At 43.6% G+C, this 13,977-nt stretch overlaps 1 protein-coding gene across 2 annotated transcripts; it reads right to left on the bottom strand.

The window, feature by feature from the left end:
* Positions 1-829: 829 nt before the first annotated feature.
* YAE1 (YAE1 maturation factor of ABCE1) lies at positions 830-9,720 on the bottom strand. 2 transcript variants are annotated; one of them, XM_073332846.1, is made up of 4 exons: positions 9,540-9,720; positions 6,633-6,923; positions 3,821-3,942; positions 830-1,443 (listed from the first exon to the last, which is right to left on the bottom strand). In XM_073332846.1, exons 2-4 carry the CDS (start codon positions 6,822-6,824, stop codon positions 1,005-1,007), a joined length of 753 nt encoding a protein of 250 aa, XP_073188947.1. In that variant the 5' UTR covers positions 6,825-6,923; positions 9,540-9,720; the 3' UTR covers positions 830-1,004. The 2 variants fall into 2 exon arrangements, with proteins under 2 accessions (XP_073188947.1, XP_073188948.1); XM_073332847.2 differs by lacking the exon at positions 9,540-9,720 and adding an exon at positions 9,205-9,506.
* Positions 9,721-13,977: the final 4,257 nt, after the last annotated feature.

Below are 13,977 nucleotides of genomic sequence, written 5' to 3' on the forward strand. Positions count from 1 at the left end.
TGCTGGGGACAGGGGCAGAGCAAGCCAGGGCCCCCCCTCCACCACCACGAGAATGCTTGGCCCCTGTCCCCAGCAGCTAAGCTCAGACATGGAGCAAGCCCTGTTCGACTGCCAGGGGGAGTAGCCAAATGAGCAGAGGAAACGCACAGGGAAAGGACTGAGTCCCCCTTTCCGCCACCCCACAGGTAACATGAGCAGGGAGGGTTGGATGGGGGCAGGGAGACTCTAGGGGGGGCAGGCAGGGGGTGGGGAGCAAGGGGGATTGGATAGGGGACGGGTATCCCGGGGGGATGGGCAGGGGGCAGAGAGCATGGGTGTTTGAATAGGATGCAGGAGTCCCTGGGAGCAGTCGGGTGAGGAGCAGGGAGGGCTGGATGGGGGTTCCTGAAGGCTGAATGGGGGCAGGGTCCAGGCCACGCCACACTGTTTGGGGCAGCATAGCCTCCCCCGACAGCCATCCCTACCTGGCCACCATACAATTTTTGTACCCTAGGGCCAAAACGTTTGCCCACCCCTGTTCTAAACCAAATAGCAATGTTTACTTTCATTTTTGGTCCTCTAGGAGCAATTGTTTTCTAGGGATAAGACTAAAGAATCATTCAGTTCCTTTTCTGAAAGAGAATATTAAAAAGGGCAAGTTAAATAAATTAAGAGGAAAATGTTAGACTTCCAGACAGAGTAGCAGACACATTAGTGCCCACTACAGCATTATTAAGACAGCTGTGCATTTGTGTATATGAAGTATTCTCCACCTCTGCAAGTTAAATCTAGGTATGAAAGTAACCTTATTATTATTATTTTTTTTGCCAACAACTGAGGTATAACAGAATATGATGAGAGCAAGGGTTGGTTTATTAGATTTTAAAGGGAAACATTAGAATCAGATCACTACATTCCCATGAAATTAAATGACTAGTATGACCATCACCCTTTGAGCCACAAATAAAATACAAGCCTGTCAAGTTGGTTCTTAGAATTGGCTTCCATTTGGCACAAGAGAAAAGTTAGCTTTCCAGTTGTTGGACATGCTGTAATATGTCCAGTGACAAGCCTAGCTGCTCTCCTAAGCAGGCAGTCTCTTCTTTAAGCCAAGCGAGGGTTGGCCTTTCAGAATGTGTGTGTTCTTTTGTCCTCTTCCAACTGTCAGACTGCAAGGAGTCGGCCCCACCATTACTCCTGCAACAGTTTTCACTCAACTCAGACTCATTTTCACAGAGTCTTCCAGTTTCAGTTGCATCAAATTCATTCTCCACTGGAATTGTATGACTAAGGTCCATGTCCTGTACAGAATCCAATAACTCTCCAAGGTGGGGCTGTGCACTGATAGAAGTCATATACTTAAGCACACATTTTTCATACTTGCCAACTTCAGCCAGGAGGTTATTTATTTTACTCAGCAAAGCAGAAATTTGTCCATTAAGGTGACACCAAGACAAGAGTGCACTGAAAAGAAAAACAAAACAGGTGGAAATAAAAGTGATTCTGTACACCTTCAGTGAGTTGCATGTTTGCTTGAGGTTGGGTGAAAAGGTGACCAAAGTTAAAAAGTAATTCCATTTTTGTATGGTTTCAGAGTAACAGCCGTGTTAGTCTGTATTTGCAAAAAGAAAAGGAGTACTTGTGGCACCTTAGAGACTAACCAATTTATTTGAGCATAAGCTTTCGTGAGCTACAGCTCACTTCATCGGATACATACTGTGGAAAGTGTAGATCTTTTTATAGACACACAAAGCATGAAAAAATACCTCCTCCCACCCCACTCTCCTGCTAACAATAGCTTATCTAAAGTGATCACTTTCCTTACATGATAATTAAGGTGGGCCATTTCCAGCACAAATCCAGGGTTTAACAAGAACGCCTGAGGAGGGTGGCGGGGGGGGGGGGTAGGAAAAAACAAGGGGAAATAGGTTACCTTGTATAATGACTTAGCCACTCCCAGTCTCTATTCAAGCCTAAGTTGATTGTATCAAATTTGCAAATGAATTCCAATTCAACAGTTTCTCGCTGGAGTCTGGATTTGAAGTTTTTTTGTTGTAATATCACAACTTTCATGTCTGTAATCGTGTGACCAGAGAGATTGAAGTGTTCTCCAACTGGTTTATGAATGTTATAATTCTTGACATCTGATTTGTGTCCATTTATTCTTTTACATAGAGACTGTCCAGTTTGACCAATGTACATGGCAGAGGGGCATTGCTGGCACATGATGGCATAGATCACATTGGTGGATGTGCAGGTGAACGAGCCTCTGATAGCGTGGCTGATGTTATTAGGCCCTGTGATGGTGTCCCCAGACAAATCCAGACTCCAGCAAGAAACTGTTGAATTGGAATTCATTTGCAAATTTTATACAATTAACTTAGGCTTGAATAGAGACTGGGAGTGGCTAAGTCATTATGCAAGGTAACCTATTTCCCCTTGGTTTTTCCTACCCCCCACCACCCTCCTCAGACATTCTTGTTAAACCCTGGATTTGTGCTGGAAATGGCCCACCTTGATTATCATACACATTGTAAGGAGAGTGGTCACTTTAGATAAGCTATTACCAGCAGGAGAGTGGGGTTGTGGGGGGGTGGGGGGGGAGAGGGGTGAGAAAACCTGGATTTGTGCTGGAAATGGCCCAACTTGATGATCACTTTAGATAAGCTATTACCAGCAGGACAGTGGGGTGGGAGGAGGTATTGTTTCATGATCTCTGTGTGTATATAATGTCTGCTGCAGTTTCCACGGTATGCATCCGATGAAGTGATCTGTAGCTCACGAAAGCTCATGCGCAAATAAATTGGTTAGTCTCTAAGGTGCCACAAGTACTCCTTTTCTTTTTGCGAATACAGACTAACACGGCTGTTACTTTGAAACCTGTCACTTTAGATAAGCTATTAGCAGCAGGAGAGTGATGGGAAGAGGTATTTTTTCATGCTTTGTGTGTATATAAAAAGATCTTCTACACTTTCCACAGTATGCATCCGATGAAGTGAGCTGTAGCTCACGAAAGCTTATGCTCAAATAAATTGGTTAGTCTTTAAGGTGCCACAAGTACTCCTTTTCTTTTTCCATTTTTGTATGTACATTTCATGCATGTGTGTTTCAGGAAGGTTCAACAGGAAAAGCTGAATATTCAGCCAAAAGTGTAGATTCAGATAACTCACTGAACCACTAAGATCCTGTTAATTTCAAGTGAGGAATGGGAGGAGGGCTAAGAATTACCACACTACATTTTTGGTTCTGAAGAACAATTGTAATAGCAACAGCCACTATCACATAGTTGTGTAGTTCCTACTACACTACTATGTATAGATGGTTGCATTGGGTTACGTACTCTTCCGTCCAAGGGCAGAACTGTGCTCCACAAGGATGCCTCAGCTAACAGAGCCAAGGGTAAGAAATGCTGAGGCAGAGTTCTCAGTGACAGGACCATGGCCCATACCTGAGAAAGTCAGACTGACCTCTAGAATGACTGTTCTGATTAAAATGCAAGACCAACTTTTTTGCTAAAGCCTTTACAGGTAACAGCATCTTTCTCACAGCCAATTTTCAGTTAGCGCTACCTAAAGAATTATACCTGGTACTCATAGCATAGCATAGCATTTTAGGAATATTTTACATAATATAATCTGAAGTATGAAGTGATTAAGTAAAATTTTCCAAAGCACCTAGATGACTTGGGAGTCTAAATTGAATTTACTTTCAGTTTTTAAAATGGGATTTTAGCTCCAAAGTCACTTTTGAAAGTATTATCCTAAGTCTTCTCAGCAGTTGACGAACAGTAGATCCAGATTTTCATATAAACACACCACAGTCTCAAAGCTTCAACATTTACCTAAGGATCCCTTTGAGTTGGCCACAGGTCATCATCAACTCAGCACCCTGTTTGTAACCCCGATTGAAACCCTGCTGAAGTGAAAGCTCTTTCCCAGCCTCAACACCATCTCTGTAACCTTCCTGTAAGCAAGACGAAAGGTTACTGATATCAGTAATCCAGCTACAAGCAGAGATTATTTTACAAGAAATTATATACAAGAGCTCAAATCTATACAAACATTCAGGTTCTTGGAATGTGTCTTTCTAATTTAGCTAGATGCATGCAAAACTTGTATACTGTACTGTCCAGCAGAAATGAGAGAATCACAAAACTAGAAGAACAAAACAAACTTTTCTTGGTGTTTTATAAACATGATCATTTTGACTCCCTTTTTCAGAACTATATACAGTAAGGTCAAAATAATTGACTGTACTATAAAAATGTTTCTTTAGTCTACACACATAGTAACATGGATTAGAACAGCAATTCTTGTCCTCTTCCATACTGCAACCTCAAGTTTCAACAGCAAAAAAGTTTCAGGATCCCTTTTACCATCTTGCCACAAAAAAGGAATGGTAGTCACCACCCCCAGGCTGTGAAGCTATGAATGAAAACATAGAACTTGCTCTCAGAGATGTACTATTTTCTGCTCAAGGAAATTGGAGATGATGGAATTTCAACTATGAAAATATCAGATGTGGTAATACAAGGAGCTAGCATCAGGAGTATCTTGAAACAGCAGAATAAAGTTTCCTTGAAGTAGCCAAAATCCAGATGCCTTTTTCAAAGAACAATGCTCTGTCTAGGCCAGTGGTTTTCAACCTTTTTTCTTTTGCAGATCCCTAAAAAATTTCAAATGGAGGTGCTGAGCCCTTTGGAAATCTTAGACATAGTCTGCAGACAACCACAGGTTGAAAACCATTGCTCTAGTCCCATAGCAGTACCCTCCCTAATCTATGGCCCCGACCATAGCTTTCCCCCCAACCCGTTATTTTGATCAGATGTTGATCACCCAAGAGTAGAAGTTTAATGTTCCCGGCACCATGACTCATAGTGATGCTATATTTATTAAGAGTTTATCCAATGCCCATTAAAGTAAATGGCATGAGATCAAATCCTAAGGGTCTAATACAATACCAGCTGAAGTTGGAGTTTTGCCCTTCGTCTGACCCTGCAGGATTTTAAGATTTCTTTGTTAAAATGAGCCTTTATAAAAATTAATTTTTCACTGTTATTTTCAGTTCTATAGAAAGACAAATTAGAGGAATTACTACATATTGGTTACTATAGGGCTACAACGAACTGCTGATTTTTAATCTGGACCTGCCATTGATTTAAGTGGTGATTTCCACTATTTAAAAAAATGCTAAGATATGGCTCATACATCTTCATTTGCCTTGTTTAATTATATCACTCATAATTTACAAACACAGATCTCCTATCATGATACACCTGCTCTGAGTCTGAACTTTGTTTTGGTTAAATTCCATCTCTCTCTCTCCAGCCAGACAAACCAGATACCTGATAACATATGGCATTTATAGAATCATAGAGCTGGAAGGGACCTCGAGAGGTCATCTAGTCCAGTCCCCTGCACTTGTGTCAGGACTAATTATCTAGACCACTGGTTCTCAAAGCCGGTCCGCCCCGGCGGGCCGGACTGGTTTGTTTACCTGCCACATCCGCAGGTTTGTTTACCTGCCACATCCGCAGGTTCAGCTGATCGCGGCTTCAGGCCAATGGGGGTTGTGAGAAGTAGCACGGGCCAAGGGAGGTGCTGGCTACCCTTCCCGCAGCCCCCATTGGCCTGGAGCAGCGAACCGCGGCCAGTGGGAGCAGTGATCGGCTGAACCTGAGGATGTGGCAGGTAAACAAACTGGTCCAGCCCGCCAGGGGCTTTCCCTGACCAAGCGGTGGACCGACTTTGAGAACCACTGATCTAGACCATTACTGACAGGTGTTTGTCTAACCTGCTCTTAAAAATCTCCAATAATGGAGATTCCACAACCTCCCTAGGCAATTTAGTCCAGTTCTTAACAACCCTGGCAGGAAGTTTTTCCTAATGTCCAACCTAAACCTCCCTTGCTGCAATTTAAGCCTATTGCTTCTTATCCTATCCTCAGAGGTTAAGAAAAACAATTTTTCTTCCTCCTCCTGGTAACAATCTTTTTTCATACTTGAATATATATATGTTCAATGTACTATGCAAACTCATTAATACTCATAACACACTTGGGAGATAGAAACATATTATTCCCTCATTTTACAGCTGGAGCAAATGTACTCAAGGCCAAAGAGCAGGCCAGTGGCAGAACTGAGATTAGAATTCAGAAGATTCTTCCTGCCAGCCTGACCTCCCACTTTTGTCTTTTCCAAGGGAAACTGTGGCCAGGGACCATTTTGCTATCACTGTGATCTCCATCAATCAGGTGAACAGTTGCATAACTAAATTTGCATATTTTTGCCTCTGATGATCTAACCTCCTATTGAGGTTCAGGAATTTATACAAAGAACACCCATGAGTAGTTGAGGGAGTTACAAACATAAATATAGTATGCACCAAGAGCAGATTAGATATACAGAATTTTGGCTACAATTTCTCAGTTTGCAGGCACTCTCCCCCTAGAAGAATCTCAAGTGTGTTCTGGTTGGTAACATTTCCTTAATAACTCGCTCAGTTTTTAGTTTCATATGGAACAAATTGATCTACAATAACTTTTAAATAGCCATCCTCCATTTTCCCTTAAATCACTCATGCAGGTATCAATTTATATATGAAAGAAAATGGCCAAAAGGCTACTAAAAATAAAGTAACGGTTATAAAAAATACTTTGACTCTTTTCTCCATGGTGCTCTTCCATTCTTTCTGCACTAGATGCAGTTCATCAGCATCTTCATCAAACACATCCTCACTGGGCCGGCTGACTGCAGCTTTCACCCACGACATCGTAGTAGTAACAACAAGGATTCCAGTACATGTGGTAAAAGTGTGAGAATCTGAGCAGTTCTTCCTCCCAGGCATCAAGTTAAAACCACAGGCAGCATGTACAAGTTTTGAGGAAAAGTAACTGAAGAACCAGAAGGTCCTAGAACCTGGATGCACTTTACTATCACAGTACACCTGTAGAGATAAACAAATCAGACTGTCAAAGAAAAGCCACCTTATAAGGTCATAATTTCAGCCATCTCTTAATTTCTTTGTTTCCAATAACAGTAACACACCTATAGAGATCAAACTTACCATCCCTATTTTAGCATCTTTTATGCCTCGATTAGAAAGATTTCTTTATATTTTGAGTAAAAGGATTAGCTGTTTCCAGCTGAAGTTTATTAAAGATTAAAAGACTAAGTGGGTTGTTTTAACTTTTGTACTGAATAAAGCACAGAGAGGCTAAAATGACTTGGTTGGATCTGTGCAATCCAGAAAATGCAGCCACTTGAAAATGGCTTAAGAGAATTACAGCAAAGTCTGTTTTATGGATTCCACTTCCAATATGCAGTCTTCATCGTAAGCAACAACTTCCAAAGTTTTTAGTATTATTTTGTTCAATCTTTAGGGAGGGGAGATGCTCTAGTAGTTAAAAGACAAGACTGGGGATCCAAGAATCCTGGCTCCTGTTCAAAGTCACACACATCACCAAACTGAGTCACTTAATGTATTTATACCTCAGTTTCCCCATCTGGAAAACATGGATAATACACATATTGCCATCTCACAGAATTGTTATCAGGCTTAAGGTATTCATGTCTGTAAAGCGCTTTGCAATCACAGAATGGAAGGCGCTATGTAAGTACCAAATATTATAGTTTAATTAAACCACCATCACTAAATGACCTGTTTTTATTGGTCCCTTAAGTACTTTCACAGCAGTCCCCAGAATTGGAAAAGCTAATAAAAAAAGGTGCAGGGGCAGAAGGAAAGAAAGAGCATGTAAACAGGAAGAAAAGAGGTCCAATAGGTCAGAGATCAATTGACTTGAACCGAAAAGAAAGAGAGGATCACTGGCTGAAATTTAGAAGACTGCTCCATAGACTGGCCCCCTGGATAACGGGACAACACAAGGAAAGCCTGAGGACAGAAATAGTAATTCCACTCCAATGCCCTATCTATTACGCCACCCTGCTTCTTCTGGGACAAAGCAATAAAGCAGACTGGAGGGACTGATGAGAGATGTATACAATACAGATATGTCTGTTCACTTGCATTCCTCTGTTACTGATAAGAGAGGTGTGGTGGTACACATTTTCATATACAAAAAGAAAAGGAGTCCTTGTGGCACCTTAGAGACTAACAAATTTATTTGAGCATAAGCTTTCGTGAGCTTGCATCAGATGCATTCAGTGGAAAATACAGTGGGGAGATTTATATACACAGAGAACATGAAACAATGGGTGTTACCATACACACTGTAACCAGAGTGATCACTTAAGGTGAGCTATCACCAGCGGGGGGGGAACGGGACGACGACGACACCCCTTTTGTAGTGACAATCAAGGTGGGCCATTTCCAGCAGTTGACAAGAACATCTGAGGGACGGTGGGAGTGGGATAAACACGGGGAAATAGTTTTACTTTGTGTAATGACCCATCCACTCCCTCTCCTGCTGGTAATAGCACATCTTAAGTGATCACTCTCGTTACAGTGTGTATGGTAATACCCATTGTTTCATGTTCTCTATGTATATAAATCTCCCCACTGTATTTTCCACTGAATGCATCTGATGAAGTGAGCTGTAGCTCACGAAAGCTTATGCTCAAATAAATTGGTTAGTCTCTAAGGTGCCACAAGTACTCCTTTTCTTTTTGCGAATACAGACTAACACGGTGCCTACTCTGAAACCTGTCATTTTCATATACAGGCACCCATGTTATCTTCAATCCACTCCCATTCCCAAAAGTCACACTTTTCCCACTCCCTTCCCCTATTATCACAATGCTTTCCTAGTAAACACTTTGAGACAAAGAGCACAATATGCAAGGAGAAAATAGTTTCTGTTGTCCTGTGTGCTTCACTCAATTCCTTTCCCCACACCAGGGCCACAGGAAGAGAGAGAAGATGCCTTCCTAACCCCAAGCATTTAAAAATTATGAATGAGACCTCAAAATAAAATATTCACAATCCAGCTGTCTTAAAAATAATATATTTTGGATTCACTTTTGATGCTGGAGCCTTCAGAGTTTGCATTTTCAAGTCGTCCCTCCCCCTTCCTCCCCAACCATGCGGATTAGATTTTTTTTTAAGTGAAAGCCGAGACCCTTGGCTAACAGCACGATTACAGCCGCTGGGGATCAAGAAATATGACGTCATAACTAAATACTTGGCATGAGAGTTGGCAATCCTGAGGACCATCATCAAACCAAACCGGTCAAAAATCCCCCCAGACAAAAGTAAATTCACTCACATGAGATGAAAACAAAGCAAACAAACAAAACACTCCCCAGGACAGATATTTTAGTTATGTTTGTATTTCTCGTCTACTTCCCACACGTTATCCAGGGGGCCATCGTACATTGTGCCACACGCCGGCATTTTTACTTCTGGGGGCTCCTAATTCTGTAGTTGAAGACGACTTCCCCCTCCCAGTTTGTGCCTGATCATTTCACAGAGACAAATTCAACCTCAGTCACACACACACACACACACGCAGAGCCTCCTCTTTCAGGCGGGGGAACTGAGATTTCTCTCCCTCCAGCGCCGACTCGCTCAACCTGCTACCCCCACACGGTCATCCCTTACCAGGAGGGCAGACTCTTCTGCCAGGGCTAGCAGCCCGCCTTGCTCGCAGGCCCCGGTGGAGAACAGAGCGCGGCCATTTTGTCTAAGGGCACGCTCCCTTCACACCCGCTGGAAGCAACGGGGGGAACAGCAGCCATCTTTGCTAAGGGCGGCCTCACCGCCACCCTCCGCGGCAGAGGATGCAGGGCAACGGGCGGCCATCTTAACAGACCGGGCTTCACACCCACTTGAGGCAATTGGGGGGAGGGGGGGGGAGGAGAGCGGAGTTGGCGGCCATCTTTAATAAGGGCAAAAATCGTTCCTGGGCAGCCGCAGCTCGAAAATCGCGGCCATGGCGTCGCCTTCTCGTCAGGAGGCGGGGCTGGGGCTGGGGCTGGGGCGGGCCTTGGGGCAGCCCCCGGGTTCTACGGCCAGCTTGGCACGCTTGTGCCCGGTGGCCGGGCTGGGAGCGCCTCAGACCCTTGCGGGGAGGTAACCGTGGCAACAGGGATTAAATCCCGGCCAGAGAGGACGCGCCCCGGGGAGCGGAGCTGGGGCAGCAGCTGCAGCTCACCTCACCCCACCCCCGCCCCTCCCTGTCATGAGACAGACTTAAAAATAATAAGAGTTGAAGACAGATAAAGGAGTGACTAAAACATGCGTTCTTTTGCTTTGTCTTTTGAGCCTTAAAGGTGCACGTGGATCACGCTTTCAAATGTGCTCCATTACCAGGAAGTGCAAAATGCAAAAAAAAAAAAAAAAAAAAAGTTGAGATTCTCATCTAATCACTTGACTCCAGGAGGTGGGTCTCTAAGAAACACCAATATTGTGCTAGGGTTGTCGCCTGTCTGGGTTTTACCTGCACAGTCCACTTTTTGGCTTTTGTGTCAGGGTGCCCAGGTGCCTGGTTTTCAACAGGACACCAAAATCCTGGTTACGGGGTGTGGGGGAAGGCGCCGGACCATTAACCTTTGCTGGCCCCTGCTCAGCTGGAGCTGCCTCCTACCTGAGGCGGGGCCTCAGGAGTCTGGTTACCAGCAATTAGAAAAGTGGCACTCCTACCTGAGATTCATGCTAAAATTCTCAAGAGCTGGCAACACTGCGTGTGACCTGCCTCTGGAAACCAACCTTGTTGCGGGTTTTTTTTGCCATTGCCATTGCCAGTCCCCAAGGACCACCTGATGCCACAAGTGGATCATGGGGCCAACAGCTTGACTCACAGGGACTGTGTGATGATTCGTGGTGCCCTTGAGCTGTCAATATGGATTGTGTAGTGCCTAGAACCACTATGGAGACAATACTAATGTGTCTGATGCTCCGATGTGAACATCATAGAGGGAACTGGGGATAGAACAGAGTCACTTTATACCCTTAGCTGTGTCTGTGAAATGCATGATGCCACAGAACTATCTAGGAAAAACCACTCTCCAGATATGTAAAAACAAGACCTCAACATCCCAAAACCAAAAACCAACTAACTCCCCAAGCTCCCATGATCATACTGTGACAATGAGGGCCCAGACACCACAAGGGGAGAACAGGGGATTTGAACCCTAAAGAATAAGTAGTTGAATTAACTGATTATATAAAATGTTATTGTACTATAAAAGTATATTGACTCAGGTCTTTTATGAAAGCTTGTAATGTTCTGAACTTGATGGTCATTATGAGATATGTCTACAGACCGTGGTAATATATTTATGTATTTGTGTAGATATACAACTTTGCTCATAACTTGTTCTGCAACATTCAGATCCACGTCACACCAGGGCAGTTAGGCAGGGAGGGGCTGCCTCCCCAACCCGAGGCAACTAGCTCTAAGCACCTAGTATTTTACAACCCTGGGAAGGACCAATGATGGGCCATTAGAGTTAATGGGAAAATGTTGAAACATTCTGGCTAGAATTTCCCCAATCTGAATAACCATGAATCATCATAGTCAGAGAAAGAGAGGGGAAAAAAGGAGAAATCCTTTTAAAAAAGAAGGGGTTTGAACTGAAGACTATCCAGAAACTGAGGCCTGGTGTACACGACACAGGTCAACGTGAGGCAGGTTACATTGACCCAATTATGTCAATGTATGCACTACAGCCTTGTCCCTCAGATGTAAGTGCCCTACTACACCAACATTATAACTCCATCTCCATGAGAGCCATAAGGCTTATGTCTCAGCAGAGCTAGTGGAAAATCACAGGTGACAAGACAGTGCTTGGAGTTACATAGGCGAGTCACATGTCCATGCATGACTCCACTCAGACAGAGTAGGAAACCATTACCTGTACCCTAGACAGAATGTTCACAAGACAGTCCATTCAGTGTAGATGGGCATCTTCCACTGTGAGTTAAGTGTCATTTTGATGAGCCACTTAATCTGAATAGTCCCTCCAAGATGTGCTGGCTAATTACCTTGTGGACGTTACCCCAGGAGCAAGCATTTGAAATCCAGGTATAGAGCCAATACTCATAACTTCAAATACAAAAATGATACATTTATACAAATAGCAGAATTATATTCAGCGAGTCATAACCTTTCCACAGACACCTTACTTGACAACCTTTGTACAAGATTTGTTGCAAATATATAACAGTGGTTGCAACAATGACCTATATGGTCATATTTTAATCAGATAATGTCACCCAAGGGCACAAAGGATTTGCCAGACAGGATCAGTCCATCAGATTAGATATGCTGCTTCTCATACTGGCTTAAACCATACATGATGCTCTAGATAAGCCACGGCTTCTCATCAACAACTAACTTCCTCCCTTTCACTCATTAATATCCATCTTTCTTTAGTTCATCCACCCAATTCTACAAAACAGGAGACAAATAGTTAGTTCTGGCTCCTATTTTCAAAAGAAATACAAACAATTCAATTACACCACTCTTGTGAGTAAAGGTTACAGGATTAGAGCTCAAGTGAAAGAAGCAGGCAAAGGTTGAGTGTTTTTACACTTGGTATTTGGGCTGCTCTGGGGGTTGATGCAGCCCCTGGCATAAATTAGAATAGACAAGGGCTCCCTATTGTCTGCTTTGCAGTTCAGGACAGCCCAGACTCTCACTACAAAAACTTTTATTGCAATCCTCTATTGCCCCTGGGACATCACTTGTGCTAAGGCTTATGATGGGACCATGGTAGGGCCACTTACGGTGACTCTGTGCTGTACATGTGCTGGGGAAATTCTACTCTAACTGTGATATGTTGTTGTAGCAGTGTATGGGGCTGAGGTAGGGGATGGACTTAAGTGATGGTTGAGTTCAGTGCAGGGACAATGATAGCTAAGGTAAAGAAGAATAGAACCAGATGAGTAAATAAGCCGCTGTTGAGCAATGTGAAGTGTGGAGAACCTCAAGGTATAATATAATCAACAGTGTTACTGCAAGGGTTTGGGCACACCAGTCCTTCCTAGATGTTTGGTGGTTTGGTGGCTTTCTGTGTACCGTGAGTTTAGAGACAAGGGATGTAGACTCATCAGGCTCTAAAGGCTCTTGAGTAACAGATCATTACTGTTCTAAAGCTGCCAGAAACCAAACGGTGCAATGACCCTAGGCACAATGACTTTAAGTTACAATAAAGAATCAATCCAAGAGTTCCTAAACCCTTCCCCTATGGGCAATATGGTACAAGGATATAAAGGTAACCGTGTCTCACTATATACATCCTCCAGTCTGCAGGCCATTGCCCTATATCCTCCTGCCAATAATGAGATGTGGGTGCCCAGCTCTCATGTTGCCTGCTCCCCAGCCTTCCCTCTACAGGTAGTTTCCATGTTGCTGCCTCCAGCCTGCTACTCCTGCTCACATGCAGCCTACGGGTACACTACAGATGCTATGGCGACACAGCTACAGTGCTACAGTAGCACCATTGTGTAGACACGTGCTACAGTGACCAAAAGTTTTTTTTCCATTGGTGTAGTTAACCCACCCCCCTCAAGAGGCGGTAACTAGGCTGATGGAAGAATTAGGGTGACCAGATGTCCTTATTTTATAGGGACAATCCTGATATTCAGGGCTTTGTCTTATATCTGGTCTATAAGCAGCGTAGGTTGCCTTAACTATGTCCCTGCACGGTGTAGCTAGGTAGATCTAAATTTTAGGTGTAGAGGCCAGGCCTATGGTTCCCTCCTGAGCCTGGTCCCTCTCTGACCTCAGTATATTATTTATTTTTCTTGTACACTGGTGATTATGGAGCGTTCTACTAGCTTGATGTTGAGCTAGGTCATTCAGTGACCTCCACTGTCTAGATCCTTTCCCTCCAGCCCAATCAGGGAGGATGGAAGATACCCAGTAGGGAGCCTGCAGGGTTAATTTGAATGCCATAGACTTAATGTGATTTTAAATATTGCATCTCCTAGCACAGGAAGCAACACCTGAAATTAACCAACAAAAGAGTTAAAACTGAACCCCTAGATAGGGTGACCAGACACCAAATGTGAAAAATCGGGACGGGGTGGGGGG

The sequence above is a fragment of the Lepidochelys kempii genome, chromosome 2, assembly GCF_965140285.1.
Source record: "Lepidochelys kempii isolate rLepKem1 chromosome 2, rLepKem1.hap1, whole genome shotgun sequence".
NCBI lineage: Eukaryota > Metazoa > Chordata > Testudines > Cheloniidae > Lepidochelys > Lepidochelys kempii.

What these genes read in the sequence shown, in the direction of transcription:
- YAE1 (XM_073332846.1), bottom strand. Translation starts at nt 6,824, where the DNA reads ATGCCTGGGAGGAAGAACTGCTCAGATTCTCACACTTTTACCACATGT. An exon ending in CCATGGAGAAAAGAGTCAAA is followed by an intron (nt 3,943 to 6,632) that starts GTATTTTTTATA and finishes TCTTGCTTACAG; the next exon opens with GAAGGTTACAGAGATGGTGT. An exon ending in CAACTCAAAGGGATCCTTAG is followed by an intron (nt 1,444 to 3,820) that starts GTAAATGTTGAA and finishes TTTTCTTTTCAG; the next exon opens with TGCACTCTTGTCTTGGTGTC.